Source organism: Eptesicus fuscus, chromosome 1, assembly GCF_027574615.1.
Source record: "Eptesicus fuscus isolate TK198812 chromosome 1, DD_ASM_mEF_20220401, whole genome shotgun sequence".
Classification (NCBI taxonomy): Eukaryota; Metazoa; Chordata; class Mammalia; order Chiroptera; family Vespertilionidae; genus Eptesicus; species Eptesicus fuscus.
The window spans coordinates 15187994-15202756 of record NC_072473.1 but is presented as its reverse complement, the minus strand read 5'-3'; the positions used below and the strand labels follow the sequence as shown (position 1 = coordinate 15202756).

The following is a 14763-nucleotide window of genomic DNA, read 5'->3' as shown; positions in this document are numbered from 1 at the left end:
CACCTTGACCTCAGTTTCCCTATCTGTGAATTGAGAGGGTTGGGTCAAATGCCTGGCACTGAGGTCTTATATAACATATAGTTTCTCTAGTTCTTTTAATGCAGTGGTCGGCAAACCGCGGTTCGCGAGCCACATGCGGCTCTTTGGCCCCTTGAGTGTGGCTCTTCCACAAAATACCACGTGCAGGTGCACACGTACAGTGCGATTGAAACTTCGTGGCCCATGCGCAGAAGTCGGTTTTCGTCTCTCAAAAGAAATTTCAATCGTTGTACTGTTGATATTTGGCTCTGTTGACTAATGAGTTTGCCGACCACTGTTTTAATGGAACACCTATATGTAAGGTGCTCAGTCTCACAATTGTGTGGACCAGGTTTCTACTCAGAAATTCCTCAGCACAACGGGCCTGCCATATGCATTCACTCATGTGTTTATGAAACAGGAAGAAAGTAATATGAAAAGGATACTTCATTTCTCTTGAGGGAAAGAGCCACACTCAGAGCTAGGGTTTGTGGTTTCTGGTTAAATGAAAATGAAAAACAGAAATATTTCCCATCAGCATGAGAATTTAGTGGTCTTCGTGCATAATAAATAGCAGCAATAGAATCAAAGTTGTCATATAAAAAGCACACTCTTTTCTGTTTCTCCAAAATAAAACCATTATTGGTTTTATGCGTTCAAATGTAATAACACATTGAACATTTTTTAAAGACTGAAAAGAGTGTGTGATAGCTTATTGGTACAGTGGAAGAAATGGGCATTGAGCAGATCAAGAACTCGAGAGAGCTCTCACCAATCAACAGAGAAAAATATATGAAGGACTTCCGGTACTTATGCTGAATAGAAGGGGCAAGAGGGGGCATCCTTGTCTTGGTCCTGATCTTAGAAGAAAGGATTTCAGCTTTTCACTGGTCCTTCCTCAAGTGGCTAAATAGATGAACAAGGAAGAGCAAGCAAGAGTAGCAGATTTAGAAGACTATAAGACAGATTTGTAAAGAATAGTCAACTGGCCAAAACCGGTTTGGCTCAGTGGATAGAGCGTCGGCCTGCGGACTGAAAGGTCCCAGGTTCGATTCCGGTCAAGGGCATGTACCTTGGTTGCGGGCACATCCCCAGTGGGGGGTGTGCAGGAGGCAGCTGATCGATGTTTCTCTCTCATCGATGTTTCTGGCTCTCTATCCCTCTCTCTTCCTCTCTGTAAAAAATCAATAAAATATATTAAAAAAAAAAAAAGAATAGTCAACTGCCAAAGTACTGGTGGATCCAGGGGTGTGGATGACAGAGGTTAGACTGTCATATGTAAAAATATTTTTGCAAAGGATAATTCAAGCATTAATATACGTTTCAGTGTCACGCAAAAAGTTTTAAATGCTTTTAGTGAATAATTTCAAACGTCTCTTTTGCATCACACACTATTAAACCACTTAATCTATATGTAATAGAGCAGACTACAATTTGTGATTATAATTCATCAAGCAAAACTTTGAACTGTCTGTGGTATTTAATTATATAACCAGGAAGTAGTAATTTTAATGTAAAACACATTTCAAATGAATTATGCAATTAATATCTTAAGTAAATGTCTTTGTAAAATGTCACCAACTCAGAGTAACAACATACAGGGTGTCCAAAACATGCACACACACTTTAACAGCTGATAGCTCAATTGATGTTGCTTTCTTTTCAGCCAGACTAAGTTTTGAACAAAGGAAATTCATCCTAAAATGCTACTGGAAGTTTGAAAATGCAGTTGAAGTACAAACATTGCCTTTATAATTATTCAAAGTGTGTATACATTTTTGGGGGTACCCCAAAATATATATACACACTTTAACAGCTGATAACTCAATTTTCACTCCATTTCAGGTTTAACTGATTTGATATAGTGGGTGAAGCCAGACTAAGCTTTGAACAAAGAAAATTTATCCACTGGACTTTTTTATGGGGATACATAAAAGATAAAAGTTTAAGGTACAACACTGGAAAGACTTGACTAATTAAAGGTGCACAAATACCAAACAAAATGATTTTTGATGTTTGCGATTCCATTGCTTTACATTATCAGCAGTGCCTGGACCAGAATGGTCATCAGTTTGAAAAAAGGCATTGACAAAAAAAATTATTCATTTCTGTAGATTCTTTTAAATTTTGAAAATGAACTGTATGTTAATAAATACGGACTTTATAATCATTCAAATTGTGTATACATTTCTGGAAGACACTCTATATAATGCAAGAACTTCATCAGTGGCCAGGATTACTAATTTTATTTTTTTTAATATATTTTATTGATTTTTTTACAGAGAGAAAGGAGAGGGATAGAAAGCTAGAAACATCGATGAGAGAGAAACATCGATCAGCTGCCTCCTACACACCCGCTACCGGGGATGTGCCCGCAACCAATGTACATGCCCTTGACCGGAATCGAACCCGGGACCTTTCAGTCCGCAGGCCGACACTCTATCTACTGAGCCAAACCGGTTTTGGCCAGGATTACTAATTTTAAAAAGACTACATGAAGATTTTAAGATGTGCCATGATATAATAAAAAGAGAAAAAATTTTATCACTGTCACAAATAGCCTAATTAGTTAACTGTATGCAATTTGCATCTGGATTGTTTTAAGCTATAAAAGTAAAGAATATGTAAGTCTAAATAAATAAATATTTTTTAAAAAATACTGTAGCCCTAGCTGGTTTGGCTCAGTGGATAGAGCATCGACCTGCGGACTGAAGGGTCCCAGGTTCAATTCCAGTCAAGGGCACATGCCCGGCTTGCGGGCTCTAACCAATCAAGGATTCTCATCATTGATGTTTCCATCTCTCTCTCTCTCTCTCTCCTTTCCTCTCTGAAATCAATAAAAATATATTTAAAAAAAAATACTGTAAAGGACTGAGTAGATAGATTCATGCATATAAAGAGACCACTGCATTCTTAAAACGACCACTAGGTGGAACATTTACTGCAACATTTAGAGTGAGGGCCCGCACCAGTTCCCCATAAGCACAAAAGTATTAAGAATTAGATCATATCATGCTAAGCAAAATAAGTCAGATGGAAGATGTCAAGTACCATATGCTTTCACTCATATGTGAGATATAAAACTGAAAGCAACAAATGAACAAACAAGACAAACAAACAAACAAACAAAAAAACTCCTAGACACAGACAACAGTATGGTGGTTGCCAGAAAGAAATGGGGTTGCGGAACTGGTAGTAAAGAGTAAAGAGGAGCAAATACACAGTGTGGGTAGTGAACACACAATGGAATATACAGGTGCCGTATTATAGAATCGTACACTTGAAGCCTATGTACTTTTATTTAAACAATGTCACCCCAACAAATTTAATTTAAATTTTTAAAAGAATTAGATAATGAACTATAATTGAAGTGTCATTATTCATTTTGTAACTATTATATTTTAAGCTCAATTTTTAAATTTCAAAAAAGGCAATGTTGAGTCATTACCCATTAAGAAATCTGATGCTTCCATCCAAATTATACTTCTTGGTTCTTACTGACATGAGCTCCATTCACCAAACCATTTTTTACCTAGACCTTTTGACTTTTAGATGAGTTCGGTACCATACTTACTTATCTAAGACCTTTGGATCCTCGGGGCTCTTATTTTCATACTCCAAGAGTTCAAGGAAGCTCTGCATATACCTGAAAAAAAGAAGACCTACTGTGTTAGCTGTCTACCCAACACCCATTTCTCCTTTCCCTCTTCCGTAGAGTACCCCAAATTTCCACTCAAGTAACATCCCTTCCCCTCCCCCACGCAGTCCAAGTGCTTCGGGAAAAGCCAATGCCACGCACAGCTCCTGCGTGGCCTGACTTTTCTCTGGGCAATTCTATTTCTCTTGTCACTCATTCCTAATTAGTCTGGTAGTCCAGGTCTAAGCCTGTTACTGCGTCACATATCCCTGGACACCGGGATTGGCTCAGGAATGGGCATACTGTCTCAATTCAGAAACAGTAAAAGAAGAAAGACTTAATGGAGGTCTCTGGGAGAGAAATCAACTTGCTCTGCTGTTTTAGTTTGCTGTGTGGATGTGAAGCCTGGGACTATTGCAGCTATTCTGTCACCAGGAGGAAATCTAGCCTGAAAGTGAAGCCAACTCCATGGAAAGCAGGACCTTGAGAAGCTCCAGAAACCTCTGAATCAAAGCAACACCAAAAGCTCATCCTATGGCTGGATCTTATAGTGACAAACAAGCCAATGAATTGTTTCAGCTAGGTTTAGCTGGATTTCTTACAAACATACCCTAACTGACACACCAAATCGAGAGTTTAATTACCCAAACAAGTGCACATAAATTGTAAGAAGCACATGTGTGACCCTGAATTGTGCGCTAAGAACTTAGAAACCAGAAATAATGAAGGTTCCTTCTCAGAGTTAAACTCTCTTAAACACTCAGAAACAGCTTCAGGATTAAGAATAGCTCCTCCCTATCCGCCTGGCCAGAGTGGCTCAGTGGTTGAGCATCGAACTATGAACCAGGAGGTCACAGTTCGGTTCCCGGTCAGAGCACATACCTAGGTTGTGGGCTTGATCCCCAGTGGGGGTTGTGCAGGAGCCAGCCAATGGATGATTCTCTCTCATCATTGATGTTTCTAGCTTTTTCTCCCTCTCCCTTCCTCTCTGAAATCAATAAAAATATGTATTTTTAAAAGACTAGCTCCTTATCTCAATCAGGGCCAGTATAAGAAATGGTATGTCCAACATAAAGATCTAGAGAACACAGAAAAATGGGACCCAGGGAGGTACTTGACTATAGCAGCTACATTCACACAGGACCTGCTGGATCCGGTGGGGATGCAGAGATTTCAATTACTCACAGGTGTGTGATCTCTGCTTTGGATCTTAACATGTCCTGAAAGAATTATCTCTTATTCTAATTATATCTAACAATTAGATTAATGACACTAATCCTACTAGCTAGCTCTGATAGAGGAAGAGGCTATTTAAGCAACTAACAGTGACCATTAAGCACATAAATAGATAGAAATTACATTTTATTAATCAGCCTCACTTGACCTTTGTGACTATGCATAATATATGTTCATCTCTGGGTATATTTTTTAAGTCTCTGGACAGATAAAGCTATGGATTAGATAGTGCTAAAATATCAGGTCAAACCACCCTGCAAGGCCACCCTTAAAAGGGAAAAGAAATAACAACTAAACACAATGCATGATCCTGCATTGGATTCCTAAATTGGGGGTAGGGTGTTCTATTAAAAAAGAACACTATTAGGACAATTGATGAAATAAGAACAAGTTCTACATATTAGAAAATATTACTGGATCAGTGCTAAATCCCCAAATTTAACATGCTGTGGTTTTCTAAGAGTTGTTCTAAGTAGATATCTACTAAACTATTTAGGGGTAGAAGGGGCATGATGTCTAGCATTAATGCAATGTTTCAGGAAAAAAATAACATGTGTGTGTATTATATGTGTGTGTGTTATGCCATACATACACACACACACATATATATATATACACATACAGATATACATACACACATTTATATACAGAGAAAGAATATGAATGAGAATGGTAGAACAAATGTCAAATGTTAGCAATTAGTGAATCTGGGTAAAGGTTCCTAATGGGAATTCTTGCTACTAGTCTTGCAAACCCTTCTGTTAAGTAGGAAATTATTTCGAAATTGAATGTTTAAGAAAAGGAGGAAATGACGCGTGTGTGTTTAGAACGGCCATGGAAAAGGAATGGCGAGGAGACACAAAGAGTTGGCACAGTAATTTGAGTCAATGCTTTGCCAGCAATTCACTTTGAAGCTCCTGAATTACCTTTTAAATAAGTGATAGTAAATATTTGACTGTCATTGCCACCAAGACCAGGGGACTTGAAAGTCATCTAGCCTGCCTGGAACCCCCACCCACAGTAGCCCCAATAGGGCTTATATATTTGCTTTTGGAAATCTCTAATGATGGCCTTGAGCAATAAGGAAGTCTCATGCAAACCTGCTGCTCCTTCTGAAACAAGCTATGCATTTAAGGTAGAAAGCAACTGACTATGAGATCGAAGTCATGGTCATCATCTCTCCTGGGTTCCAGGGCCCCTGTGCTTCCCACGGGGAGGAGTTGCTATGTGTCTGGAACAGGGACTGGACACTGGATCTCCTAGACCTCCCAATAGTGTTTCTCAGATTAAGTTATTCTCAGCCCTAAGAATGTATTACAATTAATACAGGGTGGGCCAAAGTAGGTTGACAGTTGTGAGTACGTGAAGCACAGAGTTTATTCTTGTATTATTCTTTATTTTGGATTGTATTATTTTCCATAGGAACTGTAAACCTACTTTTTGCTCACCCCTGTATCACTGAGGAATGACTATTGAATGTCCATTCTCTTTCAGTAGCCTGGCCTGCATTGACCCTCTCAATGAATTAATAGTTCCATTCTCCTTGGATCTGTCCACATTCCCTTCCCCTAAAATGCTCTCCCTGTCCCTGTCATTTCAAGCCCCCCATCAAGGGGCAGTACAAAACACTTGTCCCACAGCACTTCCTCTGTCCCTGCTTGAGAGCACTTTTTGCACCTGGCCTCCCCTTCTTCCCCAGCTTTCTCCAGTGACTTCTACCTCGCTTTTATAATCGAGAGGAGACCTGCCTATATTTCTCAAATCTATGCAAATCCCTTTCTAAAAATGCACCCACTCTCCCACATCCTACCACTCACCAACCTCACCCTGCTGACCTAGTCAGGTGTTGACTCACAAGTTCAACTTCCTCAATTAAATAACACATGCTTTAAGCTCAGAGCTGTATCTGATGAAGCTTTGAGTGATACTTGTTAAAATTTTTCATACTATTCACAGGGCAAATGCAGCATAGCAAGTAGTGATATTTTTCTAATCCAAGGTCCCTTTAAATGACTTAATGTGTTCTAAAAGAAGTACTGCCTTCAAGGAACTTCTTTAAAAGGAAAACAAAAGGAGCAAGGCTGAGACTTGATGGAAGCAATATCCCCCATCTAAAGGATTGCAGACCTGCGTACATCGGTAACTGCATCGCTATTCCTCTCTACTTTTCTGTACTCTCCCATTTTTTAAATAAGCCATCACATTTATAAGCAGAAAAACAAAATTTGAAAGGTCAAGAAAGTGTCTTGTACAGTTTAAAAGTATTTTCATTAACGCCGAAACCGGTTTGGCTCAGTGGATAGAGCATCAGCCTGCGGACTCAAGGGTCCCAGGTTCGATTCAGGTCAAGGGCATGTGCCTTGGTTGCGGGCACATCCCCAGTAGGGGGTGTGCAAGAGGCAGCTGATCGATGTTTCTCTCTCATCGATGTTTCTGACTCTCTATCCCTCTCTTTTCCTCTCTGTAAAAAATCAATAAAATATAGTTTAAAAAAAATAAAAGTATTTTCATTAAGGCGATTTTAAACTGTCAGTTAAAAAAAAAATTCTAATTGCCTGGAAAACCCGGCTATCCCGAGTGACTCACTCCTACACAGGCGCTGCGTGCACTTTCAGGGAGAATGGTCCCAATGCCAAATGTTCCGAGCATCATGGGAAGACCCATTTGAAGGCACATTATTTACTTACCAACTCTGGACCAATCCCACTGAAGGGCGGTTAAGCAAATTATCCGGCAGAAGATTAACTTCTCTCATGGTGTTAGCCAGGCGCACAGGAAGCTCCTTCCGTAGAAACATGTATGACGTTTTTTCACACGCATTGTCTCTCCCTATTCAGAGATGAAAAATTGTCCATGATTTACAATCTAATAGATGGAATAAATGTTGCCATGGTAGCAGTTACTGGTCGGGAAGAGACAATTAAATAATTCTGCAACCTCTAGTTAAATTTTTATCCTCTGAAATAGCAAATTTAAGAAAATCATTTAATAAGCATAGCAAAAGAACATTTATTCCAAGAGGCCACCTTGAAAGCAGTTTTTCTCCTTAACACAAATCTGCCCCTAGTGTTACCAGTGGCGATCTAAAAGATACCTGGGTCCTAGCCAGTTTGGTTCAGTGGGTAGAGCGTCAGCCTGTGGACTGAAGGGTCCTGGGTTTGATTCTGGTCAAGAGCACGTACCTGGGTTGCAGGCTTGAGCCCCAGCTCTGGTCAGGGTGCATGCGGGAGGCAACCAATGGATGTGTCTCTCTCACATCAATGTTTCTCTCTGTCTCTCCCCCCTCCCTTCCACTCCCTCTAAAACATCAATGGAAAAATATCCTCAGGTGAGAATTAACAAAACAAAAAAAGTGACCTGGGGTGTAATCTGGATTTGTTTTCAAATAAACTCTGTGGGAAAACTGCCAAGTACTTTTAAAAGTAAGAGAATATATAAATCGATTCCTGTTCAGAGGCATTTCCAGAAGGCAACAGATCCATTCATTCCACAAATATTCACCCACTATATACTGAGATTTTCTTCAAATGTGTTTTTTCAGGGACCACTCTGCCACTCAGGGAAACAGCCACAGACCCCATGGCACCAATTAAAGTGCCTCACTATTGGTAGCTTCTCAATGATTTATTGGAGAATAATACTTTCAGAAGTTTGTAGTTTTAAAAAAGGGTACCTGAAAAATCTCCGGTTTTGCCTCCTACATTCTAATTTAGCTTTCAAGACAAATTCTTTGTACTCAGATACCATAATTATACATCAGCTTAAACGAGGAATACATCTTTTATACTTAGTTAATTAGTGAACCTAAAAATAAATACGAAATACCTGATTTTTTTAAACCTTTCTGTGGTTTTCCTCATGTAAGTTGAAAGTATTTTATCCTCTATATTAATGCTGGATACTCAGTTTAAATCAAAGGGTTCCAATAAACTTTTTAAAGTAAACTTACAAAAAAATCCTTCTGGTTTTAACTGAATATCCTCTCAAAAGGGTTCTGTTTTTATACGTCTTCTGGCATACTATTTTCCAGTTCTTCTTTCCAGTTATTTGACTTCACTTTTTCCCCACTTCTGTGGCTTTTCTACATTCCTTCATTTTGATTTTCTATTTTTATTCTGCATTTCTCTACTCTATGTTATTTAAATTTACCAATTAAATTATTCCCTAGTATCAGTTCAGAAGATGACAAAGGAGTGGGTGAAGGACGTGGAAAATTCTGCCTTTAGTGAACACAAATTACGGGTAATCATTGGCTTTAACACACTCATGTTTATTTCTTCAGTTCTTCTTCCTCATTTGATGAGCCTTTCGTTCTGTTCAGCTGTTTGTTTTTCCCACTTTGCCCATCCATTGAAAAGCTGGAGACAATGTCTACATTTGCAAAAGGTATTATTGGCATTGCCTAGAAAGGTCCCAAATCGCTTTCCATTCACCAAGATATAGAATGAATTAGACATAAAAACAAAAATGACTTTCGATTTAATGCAGGGAGCCCTCTTAGTGATGGTCGCCATAAGAAAGGAGCATTTGACTACCCTTCTGAGAGCAAGAATAATAGTTCAGACTTATTTTTTATCCCTGGTTTCCAGAGTGACCTGTAGTTCTGGTGAATCTTTAATACTCTTTTCGACTAATTTACAGGAAGCAAAAAAAATAAAAAGCCCACAATTATTTCTTCAGTTAATGAAGTGACCTTTTATCTTATAGTTAGAGCTAAGAAACCTCATAGCCACATGTAGAATCTCCTGTCTGGATTACCTAAAGGCTATCTTTGTCCTTTAACACTTTCACCTTTAACACTTGGTGGGGAATAGTTTGGGAATAGAAGTAATTGAAAGAGGGAATGGAAAAGGAGAGTAACAAATGGAAAAATTATTAGCAAGGCACCAAAACCCAACAGAGTGATCAGCTCATTCAGATAATGTTGCTTTTTCTAAATACTGTCAATGTATTTTTACCATTAACCATCTTAAAAAGGATAAATTAACCAAGAAAATAGAATTTTCAGGGCAGCTCTTTGATTTTTCTCCAGCTGCAAGATTTCAATCTTTTGAAAACATTGCATTTTGGAACTATAAGTAGTTAATTCTTGGACTTACCAAGGCTAAACAATGATTAATTGAAGAGTCCTTCAGAGAAACTGCCTGAAGTGTGAACAGAGCGCTATCAAATGATTGTGAATATCCTTCAAAAGAATCCCTTATTTTTTTAGCTTCATTTATACTTTTAAAATGTTTGCTTTACTCCATGTCTAGAAGTACTATTTCACTGCCTGAAAAGTTTAAGGTTTTCCTTTGTTTGTGAAAATTTATTCCTGAATATAAAAAGAGATCAAAATAGGTAGCAGATCTGGGGTCTACCAAACTTGAGGCTGCTCTCAACTCCAGACCAGGCCTTGTTATTATTACTAACAGTGTTATTACTGACATTATTGCTAACAGTGAGCCAGAAACTCCAGAGCCAAATACTGGGGGTTTCGCCCTGCCAGTGTCGCTCAGTGTTTGAGCATCGACCAAAGAACCAGGAGGTCACATTCAATTCCTGGTCAGGGTACATGCCTAGGTTGTGGGCTCAATTTCCAGTAGGGGGACGTGCAGGAGGCAGCTGGTCAATGATTCTTTCTCATCAGTGATGTTTCTCTCTCTCTCCCCCCCCACTCCCTTCCTCTCTGAAATCAATAAAGATATATTTTAAAAATAAAGAAGAAGCCGAAACTGGTTTGGCTCAGTGGATGGAGCGTCGGTCTGTGGACTGAGGGGTCCTGGGTTCGATTCCGGTCAAGGGCATGTACATTGGTTGCGGGCACATCCCTAGTAGGGTGTGCAGGAGGCAGCTGGTCGATGTTTCTCTCTCATCGATGTTTCTAGCTCTCTATCCCTCTCCCTTCCTCTCTGTAAAAAAATCAATAAAATATATTTTTAAAAATAAAATAAAAATAAAGAAGACTGAGGGTTTCACACACACCTCATTCCCCATCACATTCAATACCCCAACAATACCCGTATATTACACGACTTCTTTTGGCCCAGTGTCTATTTTATTATGCTCACAGATGTTGTGGGTCAGGGGTTTAGACAGGACACCAGAGGGATGGCTTGTCTGGAATGTCAGCTGGGAAACCTCAAATGCTGGGGAAGTGGCAGTATCTGAAGGCTTCCTACTCACAAGTCTGACCCTACAAGCATTGCCTACCAGAGCACTGCTGGGTCACCTGTCAGTGGGCTTCCTCACAGCATGGCAGCCTTGGGCTAGTTGGATTGGGTTTAGTAAACCAGGTGGAAGCTATTTGGCCTTTTATGACCCAGCCTCAGAAGTCACACAGCTAGCCCCCTTCTGCCATACCCAAATGGTCAAAGCAGTCACAGCCTGCCCAGACTCCAGGGGAAGGGGATCGGACTGAACTCCCCCTCTTGATGGAGGGCTGGCAAAGGCCCATCATAGAAAAGCAACATCATGGCCATCTTTGGAAAAATGACACCCGCCTAAGATGTTCACGAGAAGGTGTAGATTATTTATTTCTCAAATTACATTTTTAAAAATATTTTTATTGATTTCAGAGAGGAAGGGAGAGGGAAAGAGATAGAAACATCAATGATGAGAGAGTATCATTGATCAGCTGTGTGCCCTGACCGGGAAATCAAACCGAACCATGACCTCTTGGTTCCTGGGTCGAAGCTCAACCACTGAGCCACGCAGGCTGGGCTCTCAAATTACATTTTAAAGCATTCTTCTATGGCCTGAATGTTTCCTCTGGGGTCATTTTGGGGGCCATTTATTTATCTTAGTTTCTTTCTTTCTCGCTGCGGACTTCCCTCAGATGGTTGGTGGTCCTTGCTTATTCAGTCATGTTTGAGAGTGAGGCAACCTAAAGATTGACAAAGTGAGCACCCAAAACTCCTGACTACATAGGGCTTTTTGGTGGGGGTCCTAACATCACCCCAGCTTTCCTAATCCTTCTTAAATAGTTTATTCAGGGTTGCTAGAGAAGAACCTCCCTTTTGCCCTTTACTTTGCCTAGGGGTAACTGCTTGCCTAAATAAAGTTTTGATGGTTAGGGTGGAGGGTGACCCTTCTGTTTGAAGACTTCTAGTTCACTCTTCAGCATGATAACTATATCACAGTGGAGAATGAATGAGCTGTGGGGGGAGATAAAAAGCAAATATAGTAAGTCCCCACTTAATGCCTTCAATAGGTTCTGCAACTTTTGGTGAAACAACAGATAACAAAACCCAGTTTACCACAGGCTAACTGATACATAGACAAGAGTTAGGTTCCTATGGTGTCTCATCAACATTATAATGAAACAACATTATTCAAGGACCTGCTGGATGGCACAGTTAACTGGTGAATCTAAGTGCTGGATATGAGTGTTAACTGATTGTTCTTATAACTTTTCCTAAGGTCAGAAATTTCTCCAAATAAAAGGTTGGGAGGGGGTATTAAAAACAACCTAAATATCTAACAATAAAGCAACAGTAAAATAAATTACAATAGTGTATATTTACATGGGGAAACATGAAGTCATTAAAAAGTGTTTTTAAAGAAAAACACAATCTTCTAAAAAAAAGTTTTCTTGGCCCTAGCTGGTTAGGCTCAGTGGCTAGAGCGTCGGCTTGCGGACTGAAGGGTCCCAGGTTCCATTCCAGTCAAGGGCACATGCCTGGGTTGCAGGCTTGATCCCCAGTAGGGGGCATGCAGAAGGCAGCCTACCGATGATTTTCTCTCATCATTGATGTTTCTATCTCTCTCTCCCCTCTCCCTTCCTCTCTGAAATCAATAAAAATGTATTAAAAAATAATAATAAACAAAATAAAAAAGGTTTTCTTGTAACTATAATCAGTCTATTTTAAAAAAAAACACAAAAAAAGATCTCATAGATAATGTGCTACTATAAGCAGACCTTCCTGATGGTGTCTGAAGCCTGTGATACGTACCTCCATGTGATTATTTGTATTGTCACAGGAATCGAGTTTACAGGGTGACTGTGGTAGGGTCCTTATAATGAAAGTAGGAGAGGGTTGTGGATCCTTCCCTGAAGGGCATCTGTGTCTGTGCTGAGGGCAAGTGAGTGATTCCACTGGTGCCTTGATCCTCTCTTGAGAAATCCTGTTTGTTTTACTCTTTTGAAAGATACACTGAGTGGCCAGATTATTATGATCTCTGAACGCATAATAATCTGGCCACTCAGTGTATATGCTCATAAACAGACTAGTAAGAAACCCGCCCCACTGTATGCCCAATAAGGCCAAAGCAAGTTGTACATGGATTTCACTGAGGGCCCACAATTTGTGCCTACCCCTTGAGCAATCCCCCTGCCATTTCCCCGAATCACTGAGACCAAATCCTGTAGGTCCCAGTATACCTCAGAAAATGGAAGTCCATTAGCACACTTGGCACATTGTAGGTGTTTAATATTTACCGATTAGAACTGAAAGTTAAAATACCTACTAAGTTTCAGTATAAACTTACTATAGCAAATAAAATTCAATGGTTCAAGCTAACATTTGCTGGTAATGGTAAATTCCTCTTATAGACATCTAGATCACTGCATTCTATATACCAGGGGTCCTCAAACTTTTTAAAAAGGGGGCCAGTTCACTGTCCCTCAGACCATTGGAGGGCCGGATTATAGTTTAAAAAAAACTATGAACAAATTCCTATGCACACTGCACATATCTTATTTTGAAGTAAAAAAACAAAACGGCCAAAACACCCGCATGTGGCCTGTGGGCCGTAGTTTGAGGACGCCTGCTATATACTATTTGGTTAGGGGTATTGAATCCTTAAGAGTTAGGTGAAGAGCCGAAAGGTAGACAGGAAGGCGATAACATGGTGGCAGTAACTGTCAACATGATGTGCCTGGCCAGAGAGGAGAGTAGATAGAATAGGCATGAATGTTGAGAACTGATATCACAAATAAGTTTTGACCAGCAAGAACATGTAAGTAACAATCATAGTCAAAGCCACACACAGATCCATATCAACCTAATTCCAGAGAGGGTTAGGATCTAGTACTAAGGGTGGATTGGTGAGTTACAGGATGTCTTGTTGTCATGAAAGCAGGAATAGTTAAGTAAAGGTCACAGTGTACTCATCTTCAAGGTTAAATGTTAAGTTAACCATTACAGTGAATGAAAAGGAGCCAAGCCAATTACGCTCAAAGCACAAATGAGCTGAAAGTGCTTTGTTTCTTGGAAAATGATCACTTTATATAGCTGGGAGCTGCAGCCAACAACCTTTAAGATAATTAATACTGGAGATCAAGAGCATCCTACGCAGTTTTTATTCTTAGCAGAAAGCTGATTTCATTCAGGAAATGCTGTGTCACTAATTTCCCATAAGAAAAGCATAGCCAACATCTACAGAGCACCTACCAGGTACCACGCGCTGTGCTGCACTTCTTAATGTCATCAGTGCAACAAGCCTATGATTAGATGCTATCATTTCCATTTTGTAGAAAAGGTCACTGGTGTGTAGTGGGATTAAGCGATTAGCCCAAGCTCCCACTGGTGGTAGGCACCACAAATCAAGACTTGAGTATAGTCTACACATAGACTGCTTCTCACATCCTCAGAGACAATATGCAGACTAACAAATGGTGGTGGTCTTCAGAATCAGAATTACTTCAGTGTAAGTAAGTAAGTAGGTATCCATCTAACAGTTCAGAAATAATAACACTAGATGACCATTAGATCATGCGATTTCCTGATTGTCTAACGGAACACATTTAGACAAAACCTCAGCATTACTAAAACGCTGTTGGCTAGAAAGAACTGCATTCTGGCAATGGTATGTTATATTGAAAGAAGCGGTATATTATGTTGAATGAAAAATGCAGACGTTTAAAATTCAGGTAAGTTGAGCTTTTAACT

The 14763-nt window shown here is 39.7% G+C and overlaps 1 protein-coding gene across 2 annotated transcripts in view; it reads right to left on the bottom strand.

Annotated features, from left to right (window-relative positions):
* The window catches only part of PDK3 (pyruvate dehydrogenase kinase 3), a 67814-nt gene that overhangs the window by 39859 nt on the left and 13192 nt on the right, over window positions 1-14763 (bottom strand). For both annotated transcript variants that reach the window (XM_008148382.3, XM_028155805.2), the window contains exons 2-3: window positions 7579-7720; window positions 3593-3664 (exon numbers count right to left, since the gene is read on the bottom strand). In XM_008148382.3, the coding sequence (XP_008146604.1) occupies window positions 3593-3664; window positions 7579-7720 (214 nt within the window). The remainder of the gene's footprint in view (window positions 1-3592; window positions 3665-7578; window positions 7721-14763) is intronic.